Here is a 19,800-nt window from a genome sequence, read left to right as displayed (position 1 = left end):
GCTGACAGCACCAGAGACACATGAAGGAGATATATAAAAAAAACAAACAGAACAGACCGACGAACTCACCGGAACCGTAACACCACATCAGGGGTGGTTATCTCTCCGGACATGTCCAAGCTGTCAGAGCACTAGGGGGCTCTGTGACGATGTTTCCTGGCGAGCTGAACTAAGGGCATGCAGATGGACTGTGTTTTTGAGTGTGTTAAAATCAGCTGGACCACCAAACTGATATGAGACTTATTTAAAAGAGGTGAAAACAGGATGATTACTTTTTTTTTTCTCTTTTGGTGTTTATTTACTTATTTACAGAGGATTTACTTATTTACAGAGGATAAGTATAACAAGATAAAAAGGGTGGTAAAGAATTCTGTTCAAATAAAATATGCTGTGGCAACCGCAAATGCTGAGGTATTTGGACTCCTAAGCCATACTTTTCAAGCAAAACATTTCACAAAAAGATGTTACATTTTAAATGGTAAAATAGATGTTCTGTTCAAAATTAAGACAAAAGTAATGGACACATTCTGGTTGTCAAACATTAGTGGAACATGCCCATAGTTAATATGATGAAGTATAGCTGTGTGAACGTGAGAGGAAATGAGTTCATACAAAGGATATGCTTGAGTAATTGATTAATTGAGTACATGTTGAGCTTTAAATATTCTACTTTTAAAAACACTACTCGAATAATGCAATTGTTTTTTGCAACAATGAAACTGCTTCTTCAACATAAACCATTTCATTACAACTCAATGCATTGGTTGTCACTGTGGATGCTATGACATTAGTGTTAAAGGAATAGTTTGCCTAAAAATAAAATTCTGTAATTATTTAAAGTGATTATATCACTTCAAAAGACTTGGAATACATGTTTCTAATAATGAGTGCAATTTTTTTTATGTCCTTTTTTAATCTAGATGTTTATGAATAGTGCTCATTTCATATGAAAAACAGGTTCAAAGGTTAAAGGTTGAACTACAATTTTAAATTTCAAGTAATCGATTGCTCTTTTTTTTTATTTTTATGCATTTTATGAGTACTTGACAATAAAATTACTCGAAATACCCATCCCTACTTTACACATCCAGCAAAAATCCCATTGGGACCAGTTGGTTAAGAAAAGTGAATGGCAACTTAAGTATCATTTGCTTGCATTTAGTTTGATGTTTTGTTATGTAAGCAATGAAAATCATACATTTTAAAATGTGGTACAAGTGTTCAAAATTGTCCAAATACTTTTAAGTTAAAGTGTGGATGGATGGTGAAAACAAGAGATATCCTGCCAGTCATAAAAAAGGAAAACCTGTCTTCCTGTCCTTGGAGCCAGGATTTCCGCAGTTAAGTCTGCAGAGACAGCCGGGGTGTCACTAAAACTTTACAGCTCTCCCATGACCTCTGCAGCCCTTCGACTTCCATTCAAAGAACGGACAGAAGATATAACATTAGGGGGAAATCTCAGTGAATCTAAACTCAGCATTTTCAGGACACTGTATTTTAAAGAATTTTGTAAAAATCCAAATAACTTTACATATCTTTATTGTAAAGGGTTTAAACAATGTTTTCCATGCTTGTTCAATGAACCATAAAAAATGAATGAACATGCACCTGTGGAACGGTCGCTAAGACACTAACAGCTTACAGACGGTAGGCAATTAAAGTCACAGTTATAAAAACTATACTGACTCTGAAAAACACCAAAAGAAAGATACCCAGGGTCCCTGCTTATCTGCGTGAATGTGCATTAGGCATGCTGCATGGAGGCATGAGAACTGCAGATGTGGCCAGGGCAATACATTTCAATATCCGTACTGTGAGTCGCCTTATACGTCGCTACAGGGAGACTGGAAGGATAGCTGATCATCCTTGCAGTGCAGACCACGTGTAACAACACCTGCACAGGATTGGTACATCTAAATATCACAGCTGCGGGACAGGTACAGGATGGCAACAACAACTGCCTGAGTTACACCAGGAACGCAAATCCCTCCATCAGTGCTCAGACTGTCCACAATAGGCTGAGAAAGGATGGACTGAGGGATTGTAGGCCTGTTGTAAGGCAGGTCCTTACCAGAAATCACCTGCAACTCAGGCCTGTACTCTGGAGCGGGATCGATTTGGAGGTGGAGGGTCCGTCATGGTCTGGGGCGGTGTGTCACAGCATCATCGGACTGAGCTTGTTGTCACTGCAGGCAATCTCAGCGCTGTGCGTTACAGGGAAGACATCCTCCTCCCTCATTTGGTACCCTTCCTGCAGGCTCATCCTGATATGTCCCTCCAGCATGACAATGACACCAGCCATTCTGCTCGTTCTGTGTGTGATTTCCTGCAAGACAGGAATGTCAGTGTTCTGCCATGGCCAGCGAAGAGCCCAGATCTCAATCCCATTGAGTATGTCTAAGTCCTGTTGGATTGGAGTGTGAGGGTTTGGGCCATTCCCCCCAGAAATGTCCGGGAACTTGCAAGTGCCTTGGTGGAAGAGTGAGGCAACATCTCACAGCAAGAACTGGCAAATCTGGTGCAGTCCATGAGGAGGAGATGCACTGCAGTACTTCATGCAGCTGGTGGCCACACCAGATACTAACTGTTACTTTTGATTGTGACAACCTTTTGTTCAGTGACACATTATTCAATTTCAGTAAGTCACATGTCTGTGAAACTTGTTCAGTTTATGTCTTAGTTGTTGAATCTTTTTGTGTTCATACAAATATTTACACATGTTAAGTTTTCTGAAAATAAAAACAGTTGAAAGTGAGAGGACGTTTATTTTTTTGCTGGTTTATAACCTCTCTAATACACTTCCACACACATTTTTCTAATCCAGAAATAATTGACAAATAAAAAGTGGCCAATTTATCAGAAAGTTTATTTTTTATTATAGGTATCATTATATCCGTTATAACACACAAAATCACAAACTGTTTTAGACAAGTCTGGCTCAGTTCCTCAATGCTCTTGTCATTTTTTTTTTGTAAAGTAAAACAAACAAAAAATAGCAATGAACCTGAAAACAAACTCTTGAGAGGTATTGATGGAATGCAAATCTGAAAACTCCCTCTGAAATTCATCATTATTGATACAGATTAGAAAGGTCATTATAATCATAACATCTGGAATGACTGGAATTATACACGTGTCACAATATTCTGTACTTCATGTAAAGTAGAGCAAACAAATTTCATGTGTTAAATATACAGTAAAAAGACATTCAGTTCATAAAAGTGTACTGACTCTTTTCTAAGCACCAACTTGTGAGATTAACTTATATTTATGTTTTCAAGCCTACAGATAATTTTACAGACAGAGAGACCCGGGAGGATGGGGATCAGCACCATTTTGAATCAAACGTTCCCCCGTGAGCCTCACCACATCAGCACCAAAAACAATCAATAAATACAAAAGAAAAAAGACACCTAAATAAATAAAAAAAACAAAGACAGAACGATTTGAATATATGATTTGATTAAAGGAAGGATAGAAATTGTATTGAGAAAAGCTTTAAAAGCCACAAGTTTGCAGGAATTATTATAATTTTTTAATTGTACAAAAAGATCACTTAACACACACAAGGTTTTCCAAACAAATGCAGTCAAATAAGTTTAAGATTAAACCCGTATTTTATGGAATAACTGTTAAATATACCGTACTTTATATTTTAATGCTTTGAGTTTACTTAATCAAATACCTTAAAATCACCTTTTGTCTAAATGCAAATCACAAGGCCAAAATGGTGTTATTTTAGACTGTTAAAAAAAGCGTATTTTTCTGAAAACCTTTGACAACTTAAAAAAAAAAATAGCACCCAGTCAAATATGCAAATACCATTTACAAAGATCAGACTTGTAGTAAATATGACATGACCAAAACAACAGAATAAAACTTAATGCCACTGCAATGGTAAACAGCTCCACGAGAAATTAATCTCCTGCTGTTTATACGTTGTATCAAAGCACCACTGACTCAGATAAACCATAGTCAGATTAACTGGACTGGTGACATCGTCTTCCGTTTGCATAAAAAAAAAGTTAACTACATCAGTACCTGAATTAATGCACATGTTCGGCAAGTCGACTATTTCTTTTAAAAAAGGGATTCACAGCAGTTATTCATTGAGGATGAAATGACCTGATAGCCAAGTTATACATAATTAGCTCGAGTCCTATGATGTAGCACCACTCAAGTAATTCTATAATCAGAGACGTAATACAAAGGTACGTGATTAAATCAGATGTCCCATCAGTAGCTGGTTGAGGGGAAGACGACTGAGCTGGAGAGACATCTGCTGATAATATTGTAAACAATGTGAAGTAAACAGCAATTTGATTGACTGTTCCATAAGTTTGCAGTAGTGGTCTTAAAAAAGAAAAAAAGAAGGAGAATGAAAGGTTTGTGCCGCTGCTTTGGGGCAGGAGATTTGGGGTGGGAGATTTGGTTATGGCTGTGTAGTTTCAGACATCAAGCTCACCGAGAGCATGGAACTGGAGCCTAAGGAGAAGAACGCATTCAGTATAATATAAATGCCTCCCGTTTCATTGAGAAATTGATAATATTACATTATATAATAAAAAAAATAAAATAAAATATTAAAAATGCAATTATCAATCACCTTGTAATTACTATACATTTTTTCAATTTTATTATAAACTCAAAAAAATATTTTAGCCTATTTGTAAGATGTATACATTTCAATTTCATAAAATAACATCAAATTGAAATTAATTAAATGAAAACATTGCATTTTTTATTTTTATTTAAAAAAAAATAATTTTTATTAAATATTATTAAATTTAGTTTAATGAAATTTTTTATGAAATTGAAATGTGCAAATGCTATTTTTGTATTTTATTTGTATTTTCTGATTATTAATCGCTAAAGTAAATAATGTATTTTAATGTATTTATAGGCCTATTTTTTATTTTTCAAATAATTGAATTTATTTTTAAATTATTACTGAGTGCCGCAAATGAGCCTCATATACTTAAAATTTATGGGAACTTTGTTTTTTATAAAAATTTTAATAACTATTTTTTGTTTCTTTTGTTAATCAGTCAAGCAGGCACAGTTATAATAGGCCAATATTTGCTATTTTTGAGATTATTGCCATTGGCCATTAACTGTGCACACTTAACTGAAAAACAGAATTGTATTTGTTTTCATAATTTTGATTGAATATTGACTATATGGTCTCATTTGTGGTCTATATATTTGTGATCTATCTATCTATCTATCTATCTATCTATCTATCTATCTATCTATCTATCATATATATATATATATATATATATATATATACACACACACACACACACACAACAGTTAGTTCCAGTCCTCGAATCTGATTGGACGAGAGACGTTCCATGAGCACTGATGGTCTGACACCATCAGCACTCGGACACTTCACTGTGTGTAGAAATCTGCTTGTGTTCGTGGCATTCTAAACTTAAGTGTAAGAGCAGTGCAGATGTGTTAAGAGCTACCATTTGTCTTTTTTTACGTATTTATTTTACATTATATATGTTAGCCAGCAGCTGATGGTAAAAGATAATTTTTATGTGCAATATGAGCCAGTTAGGTGACGAGAAGTGAATCCACATCAGTGTTTACATACAGCACTCTGTGATTGCACGTATCACTACTACACTACTAAAGATAGGAAATAGCTTTAAACGGCTTTAAACTAACAACTTCAGCATTACGGCTCATCACATCTGAGAAGCACAACAGATGAACGAATACTAACGAATGCTTGGACGCAGATTCTGATCCACCACGTAAGAAAGTAGTTCCATGCACAAATGCGTTTTTATGGCCGTACTCAGTTTTTCCTAATTTTTAAAATGAACTTGTTCATTGAACTGTTGTATATAAGCAGTATCACACTCGCAGTCGTGCTATATGGCCCTACATCAGCGCTGTAGTAGGGCCATATCGCACTCTTGCTCGTGAGGTATTGCTTAAATATTGGTCTACCATTATTGTTTACTATATACAATGTTAGGAATGGTGTTACAAGCTCCTGTATGTAAAACTTTGTTTTTGTGTATTGTGTGTGTGAGAGTTTCTCACCAGGGTGAAGTTATCGTATGTGCTCATAAGCTCATCTATGCGGTACTGCTCCAGCACCACCACACCTGCCAGACAGGGGCTCCGTCCCCGAGCGCAGTCCTCACAGTGAACTACATATGTCTTTCTACTGCTGCTCTCACTGGTCACAAACAGCAGGTCAAACACCTCAACCTGTTCACACCGGCACAAACATTTAAAGAACAAGCAACGTGTCATGACAGGACATTATTTTCCATTCATATATTTTGTAGTGATGTGTTTGTGGTTCTCACATCACACTCGTTGCAGTAGTATGCTGGCTCATCCTTCACCCTGCTTTGATAGGAGATCTTCTTCCCTACAGACACCAGCTGGTCCCTCAAAATCTGAATGTGCTTGATGGACTGGAGGAGACAATGTCTAAGAGAGGAGACAAGAAGGAGAGGGAACTGTGAAATGGTTTGAACTAGAGTGCAGTAGGTCTCAATGCCTTAAATAGAATTGAATAAATTTGAATTGAATCAGACATGCTCCACAGGAATGTTGGATTGAAATTTGAATTGGAATGACAAGAAGAGGAATTTAAGTCAAAGAAATTATGTTTATTATTACTAAATCAATTTGGCAAGAACAAATATCTTTGTTGTGTTTCCATCTTTTAAGTCTGCTTCATGTTGTGGCTCCTTTTTTGATGATTTGAGGTAAATAAGAGCAGAGTATTCCTCCACGATGGTCCATAGAATATAATAAATTGGTTTCTTAAATATAATGAAATGTATATAAATTAAATACAAATATATATAGGTGGCATTTCAAACATTGATCTTTAACATCATCTCATGTTTATGGACATACCCTATATGTTATGTGTATTTTAACACGTTTATAAGTAATTCATGCTCTAAATTGAAATGTATAATTAAAAAATACTTATTGACAGTTATTGATTTAGGTACATTTTAACTCTATTTCCTTAAATTCAAATTTGAATTACAATTCCGTAATGGATGCATCAATTCAAACTGAATCCAAAATTGGAAATGAATTGCAATTCAAATCTCAGGGTTTCCACACCTTTTGACCACTGAATTTCCATGACCTTTCCTGGCCTATAAACACAATTACATTTTTTTTCTCATATTGTAATGTTTTTCATGACCTTGGAAACCCTGAATTCAGGACTGCACAACTGGTGCCTGTACATAAATGTCTCAAATCTGCCCTCACTTAATCATCTTGAATGTGTTTGGGTCTGTGATCTTGATTGTGCGGGCCACGTTCCAGGACACATGAATCATAGGAACGATAGATTTTACTTTCTTGATCTCGTTCCACTCAAAGCGCTCAAGAGCCAGCTGGTATTGATAGGCTGGGGAATGGACACATAATGAAAACACAGATTAGTAGACATGACATGTGCCAAATATATTTAAAGTTTGGCATTTGGGCTGTCTTTGGCACCCTCTACCGTCATGATCAGGCTTACCATTTAAAGGACCCACATTCCATGCAATGTTATTGCACCAGCCCACGGCCTGAACCCAGTGCACTGTGCCAGCGTTGATCCACACCAGGTCTCCGGGTCTCTGAATGAAGCGATACACTGGGATGTTTGAACGATAAAGGTCCTCCAGAACTGGCCACCATGCGCCTGTCAGATAGTCCACACCATGCCTAACAAAAAAAAAAAGTGTTTCACTTCAGAAATACATTTCTAAATGATCCAGTATCAATAACATTAAGATGTAAATCAGTAGTCAACTTTCTCAATCTTTAGTGCTATTCCTGAAAGTTCCCAAATGGCTCGAACCAACAACTAATTACATAGTCATGTCTATTATATAATTCTAACATGTTCATCCTCTTAAATTTTGTGCGAAGCCATAAAAATGTCTGAAATTGTAAGGAGTTAATGTGATCCAAGACTCACTTTTCACAGAAGTCACTGATGGCCTTCCAGTAGTGCTCATGGACAGCAAACCACTCACAGTCTCCAGGGCCAATGTTGATGTTCACTGAACAGAAATTATTATTTTCCTGATGTCCTAGAGAAAGGAAGCCAGACTTTCAGTTTTTAAAAGCTCTTTGACCACACATAACAATATTGTGTGAGGGTGCATTGGTTTTACTATTCTCGTGGGGACCACATTTCTGAAGAGGTCCTGAAATGACAGTTAAACTTAACAAATGTACTCCAGGAGGAAAATAACTTCATACACAGATTAAATCATGTATTTTTTTACATCAAAAAGCACCAACATATGTATTTCAGGGATAGGGTAAAAAATAAAAAGATGGCTCAAGGTTAAGGTTAGGGAAATCTCCACAAAGATATGAATACACTCAAGATTAAGGATAGGGTTAAGATTTTAAATCAACTGTGATTCTAGCCAGATCTCCTAAGCAACAAAATTGGCCCGGTTGCTAGGGAGGGTAGAGTCACATGTCACATGGGGTAACCTCCTCGTGGTCGCTATAATGTGGTTCTCGTTCTCGGTGGGGCGCGTGGTGATTTGTGTGTGGATGCCGTGGAGAATAGGGTGAAGCCTCCACACGCGCTATGTCTCCGCGGTAAGGCACTCAACAAGCCACGTGATAAAATGTGCAGATTGAATGTCTTAGATTCGGGGACAACTGAGATTCGTCCTCCGCTACCCGGAATGAGGCGAGGCACTACACCACCATGAGGACTTAAAGCGCATTGGGAATTGGGCATTCCAAATTGAGCATCTCCCCTTGCAGAAAGCCATACTACGACATACTTAAAAAAATTACTGAGTGGATCTTTAATACACAAATAAATGTTTGTACTCATCTGTACACTGACCTGGAGTGCGGCTACCAGGGACTTTCATGTAAAGCTGGACTGTGTTCATGCCCAGTATAGTGTGACCAACATGACTCAGCATGTTCCCGCTGGAGGACACACGCATGAACGCTGGTAATTTCAACAGCTCCTGCAGCTGTGGCTTCCACCTGTACACAAGCACCCAAAGTCCTCAAACTCACACTAATTCAAGTTACAGTTGCAATACGGAAGGTTTTTTGTTTAAAAAATGAACAAAATGCCATTATTGTTTGAGTACATATAAAAACAATGTCCTTACCTTTCCCCGATTCACTACAGTAAGCTTTTCAAAATTATTTGTATTTTGAGCTGTCAGGTCGGATTTGGCACAAAATCGCATTCTTATGACATTACATTATGTCCGTAAACACATAAAAGTTAAAAGTGTTAAAAGTGTTCCGGCTGGGGAAACTATACTGTTCAGTTTAGTCAGTCACACAGTTCAGACTCAGGACAGCATTGCTGCAGTCTGTATGGGTGTTTATCTGTTAACTGTTTGGCAAAGTTCTTTACTTGCAATAATGCTTGGATACATTTTCTGGTAGGGTTGTTGAAGCTTGTATTGGTTGTCATGCTCGTATGAATCAAACAATATTGTGTGCTAACTGATCACGATATATCTACATTGTCCGGTGAAGTTACTGTAATATGTTTACTAATATTCATTACATTTACATTTATGCATTTGGCAGACGCTTTTATCCAAAGCGACTTACAGAGCCCTTATTACAGGGACAATCCCCCCGGAGCAACCTGGAGTTAAGTGCCTTGCTCAAGGACACATAACTCCAGGTTGCTGGAGTTATGTATATTCATGACATCTGAGTATTTTACTACATTGTCCTTTTATTACTGACCTTTTAGCAGACTGTCTGTTTAAAAGCCACTATAAGTACAAGTTATTACTAGGTAGCGCCCCATGAAATGTATAATCATCTCAAGTTGTTTAAAATGCTTGACTTCACAGCAATGTATATATTTATTTGTCTAGTGTGTAACCATCAATATATTATAACTTGATAAAGAAACTATTAATTAAACATAATATTGCAATTTTTACATTGCATATTTCTGCATATTATTTTCCTGTTTAATAAAGTGTATTTCATAATTATTAAATCCTTGTTTTATGTTTTTAGTTGAGTGTTTTTGTGTGCAGTGCATAGACATAATATAGCAGTATTATGCCTTTAGCCACACTTTTTATTTTTTGTAATTAATGAGGTGAGCAGACTATGCTATGATATTTAATACATCATGGGCACATGTAATTAGGGAGTCTACCGTAAATACATACAAATTGTGCTATTGTGATTTAATGTGTTGAGTAACGTCAATTTTCTCAACGTGTCCGATATTAAAATCAGTGCAACACATTTTGCATAAGCCGTGGGCATTGTCGATATGGCTTCGGGATATGAAATTAAAATCTTCCATCAAGCTGTTGTTAAATGTACATGTATATTTTGTTTTTTTTCGCCGGAGTACCACCTGAGTCTTCTCCTCCCATCTACCAGTGATGCTTGATTCAACTTCCCACGTCTACTACCTGCGCAGATATCAACAGTTCAACTGGGTTGCCAGGTTGAAGTCACAAATGGGTTGAAATTTGTATGATGTGTTGATTGTGTGAGTAGGATGTGTTTCATACAAGATCTGGCAAGTGGACAACCTTGGAATAATATATTGTTGTGATTATTCATATAACAAGGTTTGGGCCATACAAATTACAGGAGTTTCCCGGGAGAAATAACAAAACGGGAGGGGGCGGGAGATGGGTGTGAAATACGGGAGACGGGTGTGAAATACGGGAGACTCCCGGGAAAAACGGGAGTGTTGACAGGTATGGCTGTGGCAGTGACAAGCAGGTGTCGAATACCGACTTTGCGCGTGCATGTTTAAAGTGACTGAGAGCGCGCACAAACTGTATCAACGCGCGCAGACTGACGCCGCACAATATATAAGTGGTTATAATCCGTTTTATATTCGTGGATTTGTAGTTTAATTCTTTATTTTTATCCGTTTGCAGTTTCTTTTCCTCTATAATGGTGCAGCAGTTGATCAAAAATGTGAATTACCGTAATTGCTCTAGACAATTGACTCCTCAAAATTCATAAACATTCAATAATTAATTGTAACCCGTACACACAAACACAAGACGAGACAGTCACAATGTCGGAGAAAACTGCTTTATTCCAACAAAGCAGGCAACAGTACAAAAACAGGGCAAATCCAGTGAAGAATGGTCAGGGTGAGCGTTAAGTCGAAGCTGGGGAATCAAGATAGGGTAAAGGGGCAAATCCGGGAGAGAGTGGTCAATGAGAGCGTAGGTGGTCAAAGCCGGGGTAATCAGAATAAGAATAACAAGACGGGACTAGTGGGGAGCAAAAGACAGGGGAACAAGGGGAGCTGGCAAGCTAAGAGGAGGACAAGAGGAGTTCAAAACTAGATGAGACTAGCGGGGGGCAAAGACACGGGAAACTAAATACAATAACCAACGGGTGTGAAACGAATGTGCTGTGATATAAATAGGGGAACTAACGAGCGGTGCAGGTGTAACGAATAAAGGGGTGATAAGACGAGTACAGGTGAAACTAATGATCTAGTGATTGGGACGAGTGCGGGTGAAACTAATACTGGTGATAGGAGAGCGGGCATGCGAGCCCGAGGAGGGAGACCTGCTAACGAGCATGAGAGCTCGTAGGAGCAAAACGAGCGTGGAAGCTCGAGGGAGCAGAACGAGCGTGCAAGCTCGAGGGGGCGGAGCGAGGGAGCGGGGTTCGTGACAGTACTCCCCCCTCTAAAACGGACGGCCGCGCTCTGTTGTGAGGAGCGCGACCTCTGGGAAGTGGTGCTGGACGATCCCAACAAACAAAAAACCCTGAACAGACAACCCACAAAACACACAAACAAAATTGAGGGCAGTCCAAGGGGCACAGAGGGAAATGAGACAGTCCATGGGGTCAATGGGCAGTTTCAAGGCAAGGTCAGGGGGAACATAGCGGACAGGCGGGTGGTCGGGAGATCTAGGGGGCATCCAAAGGGCAGAGACTGGGTCAGGGGGTCTGGAAGGCGACTGGAGGACAGGGACTGGGTCCGGGGGTCTGGAAGGTGACCACCGGACAGGAGTAGGGTCCGGAGGCCAGGAAAGAGGCCACAGGACAGGAAGGGGGTCAGGAAGTCTGGGCTGAGCCGTGAAAGGTGGTGCCGTCAGAGGCGGCACTGTAGGCGGCTCTGGAGGTGGGGTTCTGGAAGGCTCTGGAGGTGGAGCCGAAGGAGGCTTTAGGGGCGAAGGCCTGGAAGGCTCTGGAGGTGGAGCCGAAGGAGGCTTTAGGAGCGAAGGCCTGGAAGGCTCTGGAGGTGGAGGCCTGGAAGGCTCTGTAGGTGCAGCCGAAGGAGGCTTTAGGGGCAAAGGCCTGGAAGGCTCAGGAGGTGGAGCCAATGACGGTGGCGCCGTGGGAGGCTCTAGCGAAGTAGGCCTGGAAGGCTCTGGAGGTGGAGCCAAGGGAGGTGGCGCCGTGGGAGGTCCCCGAGGCGACGACCTGGTAGGCTCTGTAGTCTCGGGGGGTAGAGCCGTAGGAGGCCCGAGAGGCGGAGCCGTAGGAGGCTCGAGAGGCGGAGCCATAGAAAGCTCTGGAGTCTTTGGGAGCAGAGCCGTGAGAGGCTCGGGAGGTGGAGCCGTGGGAGGCTCTGGAGGGGGAGCCGTAGGAGGCCCAAGAGGCAGAGCCGTAGGAGGCTCTAGTGGCAGAGTCCTGGAAGGCTCGAGAGGCTTGGGGGGCGGAGCCCTGAGAGGCTCGAGAGGAGGAGGAGCCCTGAGAGACTCGAGAGACGAAGCCGTGAGAGGCTTGAGGGGTGGAGCCATGAAAGAATCGAGGGGCGGAGCCCTGAGAGGCTCGAGGGGAGGAGGAGCCCTGAAAGACTCGAGAGGGGGAGCCCTGAGAGGCTTGAGAGGAGGAGGAGCCCTGAAAGACTCGAGAGGAGAAGCCCTGGGAGGCTTGAGAGGCGGAGTTCTGGGAGGCTCGAGGGGTAGAGCTCTGGGAGGCTCGAGAGACTTGAAAGGCAGAACCCTGGGGGGCTTGGGAGGTAGAGCTCTGGGAGGCTTGGGAGGAGGAGCCTTGAAAGACTTGGGAGGAGAAGCCCTGAGAGGCTTGGAAGGAGGGGGAGCCCTGAAAGACTCGAGAGGAGAAGCCCTGGGAGGCTTGAGAGGCAGAGCTCTGGGAGGCTCGAGAGACTTGAAAGGCAAAACCCTGGGGGGCTTGGGAGGTAGAGCTCTGGGAGGCTCGAGAAACGGAGCCCTAGGAGGCTCGAGAGGAGGAGCCCTGGAAGGCTCGTGAGGCGGAGGCCGCGAGGGCTCTGAGGGGCGAGCAGAGCCCGGCAGAGTCGTGGAAGACTCTGAGGGAACCTCTGCGGTCTTGAGCACAAGTCGAGACTGGGGAGAAGGGGCCCTCTTGCTTCTCTGGCGTCTTCGGCCAACAGGGGATGTGGCCATGGGGACGGTCGAGGCTACAGGCGCTGGCTCTGGGTCAGGTCCTGTCCCACATTGGGGTAGGCTTTCACCCCCTGCCTCCGCCAGACAGGGCTTAAGCCAAAAGAGAAAATATATTCTGTGGTTCAGTATCATTTCATCAAATAAATTTAATGTCAACTTTACCAAGCCTTTCTGATAGAAATGTATTTACTGTATAGGCCAGTTCTACAGTCAGTAGAATTTAACTGACTTTTCAGTAGAAACAGATATCTGAAATCTGGGAGGTTTCATTTTTAGTGATTGAATCAGATCAGCCATGATTGAAACTGTAAGACAACTGGAGACAAACACACATTCACATAAACACACACACATACAGAAAAGCTAGAAATTGCATGACAAATCTCAAACATGTATAAAAATCTCTTCATGAGGATTTTGCATATATGGACCAGTTCTGTCAGCTTACATTCCATACGGTTCAACAAACACCCTTCCTGCAACCTCAAATAAAAATTAAATCAAAGACACAAAAACAAGAAAATAAAACTATCATCTACATGACAAAACCAAAGAGCCATTCAAAGCGATGATAAATGTGTCTATTCGGCAGGAGGTTGAAAAGATTTGGCAAGTCATTACATCTGCATGTAAGTTTTCAGTCAAGCACGTGCACTAATCATCTGAAACAGAACAAATAGACGTAGGAGGAACTACGAGATCATGAGGATTGCAGGGATTCATGTGAAATTCATGAGATGGATCCTTATTTTAAGAATCATTTGTGCAAGTTAATTATGCATACAGTATGTCTGGCTTGAAATCTCAAAATAGTAAACAAAATAGAGCTACTGAAACCACCTACTGAAACCCATGACCCAAGATCTGAAACAGCACATCTGAAAAAGCACTGAAATATATATAGCAGGGTTCCTCAATAGGCATTCCGCAGGCTGGAGACAAATGTTTGGCTCATGCTAAAGTCCTGTCAAATCCATGACAATTTTGCAAAACAAACTTCAGACTGGGGCCGTGTCGGGCTTCGGGACTGGGGCCGTGTCGGGCTTCGGGACTGGGGCCGTGACGGGCCTCGGGACTGGTGCCGTGACGGGCCTCGGGACTGGGGCCGTGGTATGGAATGCTGGTTCAGTTTCTGCCTCCCCCACAGTAAACGAGGAACCAGCGTACAGTAGGGCGAGGTCAATAAACTGAGCCAGGTTGAGAGAGCAGTGACCACCAGGCATGAATGATGAGGCTGGCTCATTCAGTCCATATTGAAAAATGTCTTTCAGAGCCACCTCATCAAAATTCACCTGGTTAGCCAGGGCACAAAAATCCACAACATAAGCCTCTAAGGGTTGGCTCCCCTGGCGCAAAACCAAGAGTCGGGCCGCTGGCTCCATAATGTCAAGGACGGGGTTATGAGTTACACAACCGCTGCCTTGCACGAAAAACTCTTGGTAAGCGCCCGAAGAGCCGTCAAACCTCTCAGGGGGTTGAAGGCTCACGGTGCTCCGAAATGCATAAACGGGCTCAGGGGCAGACACAGGTGAAACAGGGTGAAATAAATCAGAAATAGTGCATACCTGCTGCCCCTGGGCCATGAGCGCGTGGTCATCTCTCCAAACAGTAGCTCCTCGCGCTGAATGTGACGTGTACCTCCGCTCTAGTGAGCTGCGCGAATCCTCAGCGCGGGGCATTGTGACTGTTTACGGTGAAGTTGGTTATTTTGTAACCCGCACACACAAACACAAGACGAGACAGTCACAATGTCGGAGAAAACTGCTTTATTCCAACAAAGCAGGCAACAGTACAAAAACAGGGCAAATCCAGTGAAGAATGGTCAGGGTGAGCGTTAAGTCGAAGCTGGGGAATCAAGATAGGGTAAAGGGGCAAATCCGGGAGAGAGTGGTCAACGAGAGCGTAGGGGGTCAAAGCCGGGTAATCAGAATAAGAATAACAAGACGGGACTAGTGGGGAGCAAAAGACAGGGGAACAAGGGAGCTGGCAAGCTAAGAGGAGGACAAGAGGAGTTCAAAACTAGACGAGACTAGCGGGGGGCAAAGACACGGGAAACTAAATACAATAACCAACGGGTGTGAAACGAATGTGCTGTGATATAAATAGGGGAACTAACGAGCGGTGCAGGTGTAACGAATAAAGGGGTGATAAGACGAGTACAGGTGAAACTAATGATCTAGTGATTGGGACGAGTGCGGGTGAAACTAATACTGGTGATAGGAGAGCTGGCATGCGAGCCCGAGGAGGGAGGAAAACGAGCGTGCGAGCTCGAGGGAGCAAAACGAGCGTGCGAGCTCGAGGGGGTGGAACGAGCGTGGAAGCTCGAGGGGGCGGAGCGAGGGAGCGGGGTTCGTGACATTAATAAAGAGATGACAACATTATGCAGGCCACAAAAAGAAGGTTTGCGGGCCGACTGGCGAGTACCATGGCTTTACAACATATTATCATATATTAATAATAAAGTCTTCCATTGAACTCATATCAACCATATCACCTGCTTCACCTCTTAAATTGATAAGTGTAGTACAATACAAACAAAACACTTGGATGACCATATTAAAATATGCTGGTAACTGGTGGTTTGTTATCAATGTAAAAGCACTTTGAGTGTAGTGTCAGAAAAGCACTGTAAGTGTAAAATTCATTCAAAACATGTAAATACGAGTGTTGCTGCAAGTATGTTCGGTTTTAAATGTTTAATAGGGAAACATAATATCAAAATGAATATAGCACATTATGACTCCAGCTCTGAATATCTCCCAGTCATGACCACACACAGGGGATGTCCAGGCAAGGTTAAATCATGAGATTTTGTTGCGCAAAAACACAGCTCACATAATGTGTTCTTTTGCAAATTGTTTGCAATTTTAAGTTTCAACCACAGATGTTACTAGAGAGCAATGCTCCATAGTGCAGTTTTAAAATTACACCCATGAAAAAAGAGAGACCTACAGAGCACTGTCACTGCAATACTAAGCAAAACATATTTTATGAATGATTTGACATAAAAATCCTTCACAACTTACTTTAACTAATGTAACAGTCATATAATAGTGAATATCTCACCTCTTTGGGTCAGACAAGTCAATGTTGGTTCCAAATTTGATGATTTTCCCAACAGCTTTCTGTTCCAAGCTGTATAAAAAATAAAATAAAAATAAAATAAAAAACATTTCAAAGACAACAATTCTACAACATCTTCCAAATTACAGAACGATCATACTCAAACATAAGTAATATCAATCTGTTTACATTTATCAGACACTTGTATCCAAAGCAACACAGGACCTTGGTGTTGCTAGCACCAGTTGTGCTACTATTGTTTATTGTTATGTGATTGTTGAACCATGGTACTTTTGACTTACCTGGATGTGGTGGTGGTGGTTGTTGTGGAAGACCCAGTGTTGACTTGTAGGATGGAATTTGTCACATTTTTGTTCTCTGATTTGTCTTCCTCATCTTCGTCTTCACTGTCTTTCTCTTCCTAAAATATAGACAGAGAACAAACCCTTCGATTAAAGAAACTTGGTTTGTTTATTTTGAGTGAGTGGGTGCATTTATGACGACGAGTGCTTTAGTTTGTACCTAGCCTCCATTTCCAGGCGATTGCCTGGACACTCAGCACCATGAAACTGCTATGCCCTTCCCCTGAGGGGAGGAGAAGGGACAGGGACATTTCAAATAATCATTTGTCACTTCAGTTGTGAATATGACTTCACTGGGTGAGGTGGTGACATGCAAGATTTAGTCTACCTGTAGAATCCAGCCCACTCAGACCCCAAGGGATAGCCAACACCAAATATTACTATGATTATGCTAATACATTTTGTAGGGAATGCTTGGAGAGCAGGTTAATCAGTAAGCAGCACTAAGGTAGCACACTATCCAGTTAGTGCTATGCTAGCAGGTTAAGTACTTACCCTTAGTGCTAAGTAGGTTATTCAGCTTGGAGAGCAGGATAATCAGTTGGCGCTAAGCTAGCAGACCTAATGGTTAGCGTTATGCTAAGCTAAGAAGGCAAATCGGTTATCTAGCTAACAGAAGACTAACTGAAAACACAAAAGATATTATTTAAGTATTATTATTTATTTTCATTATTTAGACTACTCACATCAAAGTGATTTTCTATAATTTCTAATCAGGCACCGAATAGAGTACCTATAACAAGTGTTTTTTTTTTTGCCAGTTGAATTGCTTTGGGGGAATGGCTGAATCTTGCTGGCAGCGGAACGTTATGATGTCACCCTAATTTTTTTCCATCGAGAATTCTCCACAATAATCAGATTTGACTCCAATTAAGGGTGGGTGTTGTTTTTTTTACACCATTCAAACACTCTTGGTTGCAGCGTTTACCTGTAAGCTCTCCTGGAAACTGGATGCTTGGTACTGTGCATATTTAGCAATGGTGGTGTGAGATCTGCTGCTGTCGCAGGGCCAGGTCTGGGCGGATCCCGAGTGGTTCCAGTTCTCATCCGCTGGCTGCTGAACCTGAGTCCTCACTTCCACTGCATGCTCTGCATTAGCCTCCACCAGCGACTTAGTGGAGAACAGACCCAGATCTAAAGAGAAAATTATAAGGAAATTAGTTTTTCTTTTGTTAGTGCATTTTACAGCTGTTTAGAAATTGAATATTTGGTACAAATTAAACAGAGCTCACATTGTTGTTTGATACTCTAGGAAAGCTGTTAAATTCTTGTGACAGAGTCTTTACTGATAAAGTGTTGTCAGACTCTTAAATTTACAACTTCCTGTTTTGTTTTTCTAATTGTCTTTGGACTGTGAGTGCTGGTGTATATGTGTTAACTCACTGAGACGTAGGGATCCTGCCAATCCTCTGATGACAGTGACAGCATTTTTTGGGTCTGTACAGAACTGCAGTAGTACAGGAGAGAATGCATCTCTCTTACTCTCCAGCTAGGAATACAAGCACACACACAGTCAGAACCCAACAAAGTGGCACATCTTAAATTGTTATTGTTTAATTAGCCTAAATACACTGATGGACTAGATGTCTACTACCCAACCCAAGCTTGAAATGACACAACAATGTATCGACTTGGGTTAGCTCAGTGGTTCAAAATGTTCTTGGGTCACGCCCCCCTTTGCAAATGGTTAATTATTCATGGTTACTTAAAATAAAAAGCTTAATTTTTTTTGTTTTACTACATTTTCTCAGCAACCCATGGGCATGAACACATACAAATTGCAAATGTTGTCAGCCAATGGCTGTATTACATGAGACAGCGGGCGCTTGGCCGCTCAGAAAACCAAATCCTCCATTCACCCACATTTAACTATCAGAAGGTTTCATATCTCATTGGAGACATATTACACTAGATATTTTAATAAAAACATACCTATGAATGGAAATAAGCTTCAACAGTCTCTATAAAAGTATTTTCAAAATCCTCATCCAGAAAATATTAAACAACTGTGATTGGTGCATCCTGATCAGTGCTGAAAAACTCAAAAAAATCACGTGACACTGCCTTTTACATGCTGTTTTGGTAGCAATCCGGACCACTGCACAATAATTTACACCTGATTAATGATACTTACAAACTTTAATAAAAACTGACCTTTCTGCCATCATTTACTCTCCCTCATCGTTCAAAACCAGTATGACTTTTTCATATGTAAAACACAAGATTGAGGGATGAGAGGATCGTTATTGTTGCTGTCCAAGCTCCGAAAGTACACATAAAAGCGTCATAAAAGTCGGCCATAAAACTTGTGCCTTAGATTTCAATTCTTCTGAAGCCAAATGATAGTGTTATGTGAGGAACAGACCAAAATGTAACTGTTAATTCACCTTTTCACTTATTTAAAACTGGCGTACATGCAATGATGACATTGTTTACATAATGCGCAGGATGCGGTGCAAAGCGAATATTTAAAGAAGGCAGAGGAAAATAAAATTTTGCACATTTACTTTTGAGTATATGTGAATCCGTGTATATGGGCTTACTCCCAAAGAAAGTGTGAGTGATTTCAGGTTCGGTTTTAAAATTTGACAGTACCAGTCAAGTCAGGTCAGGCCATAGGATCTTGTTTATGGGGCAGGTTTGGGCTTCAGTTTAATGTCCATGCAGACAAATTTCTTTTAATATCTTATGGTTTTTATTAATTGATTTGCTTGCACTCACATATATGCTTGGCGTTGGAGGGTTGAGCTTCTCTCTGGGAATGGGGGTCTCGCTGGACAGAATAGGCTTCACTGAGAACGCAGGCAACAGGTAAGACTCCCGAAACTTACTTTTGATGTCCTCCCCTCTGTCACAGAAATGGAGAGTGTCCGTTTTAATGCAGTGGCATTGAAAAAAAAAGTAAAAGAGAAATGTGATCCTTTTCCACCATTGGGCCTAACGGTTTGTGCATCGTTTCATACCGATCCGGGCTCGCTGATTTGGTCATGGTT

The 19,800-nt window shown here is 41.2% G+C and overlaps 1 protein-coding gene across 3 annotated transcripts in view; it reads right to left on the bottom strand.

The window, feature by feature from the left end:
• Positions 1-2,849: 2,849 nt before the first annotated feature.
• LOC127635638 (lysine-specific demethylase 6B-like) overlaps positions 2,850-19,800 on the bottom strand; it is a 39,867-nt gene continuing 22,916 nt past the window's right edge. For all 3 annotated transcript variants that reach the window (XM_052115802.1, XM_052115801.1, XM_052115803.1), the window contains exons 10-21: positions 19,529-19,655; positions 18,191-18,296; positions 17,736-17,941; positions 16,748-16,866; positions 16,449-16,517; positions 8,873-9,021; positions 7,976-8,090; positions 7,532-7,719; positions 7,273-7,414; positions 6,339-6,465; positions 6,067-6,237; positions 2,850-4,485 (exon numbers count right to left, since the gene is read on the bottom strand). In XM_052115802.1, the coding sequence (XP_051971762.1) occupies positions 4,462-4,485; positions 6,067-6,237; positions 6,339-6,465; positions 7,273-7,414; positions 7,532-7,719; positions 7,976-8,090; positions 8,873-9,021; positions 16,449-16,517; positions 16,748-16,866; positions 17,736-17,941; positions 18,191-18,296; positions 19,529-19,655 (1,543 nt within the window). In that variant the 3' untranslated portion in view covers positions 2,850-4,461. The remainder of the gene's footprint in view (positions 4,486-6,066; positions 6,238-6,338; positions 6,466-7,272; positions 7,415-7,531; positions 7,720-7,975; positions 8,091-8,872; positions 9,022-16,448; positions 16,518-16,747; positions 16,867-17,735; positions 17,942-18,190; positions 18,297-19,528; positions 19,656-19,800) is intronic.

The sequence above is a fragment of the Xyrauchen texanus genome, chromosome 43 (genome assembly GCF_025860055.1).
Source record: "Xyrauchen texanus isolate HMW12.3.18 chromosome 43, RBS_HiC_50CHRs, whole genome shotgun sequence".
In the NCBI taxonomy this organism is placed as follows: Eukaryota; Metazoa; Chordata; class Actinopteri; order Cypriniformes; family Catostomidae; genus Xyrauchen; species Xyrauchen texanus.
This window is presented reverse-complemented; position numbering and strand designations above follow the sequence as displayed.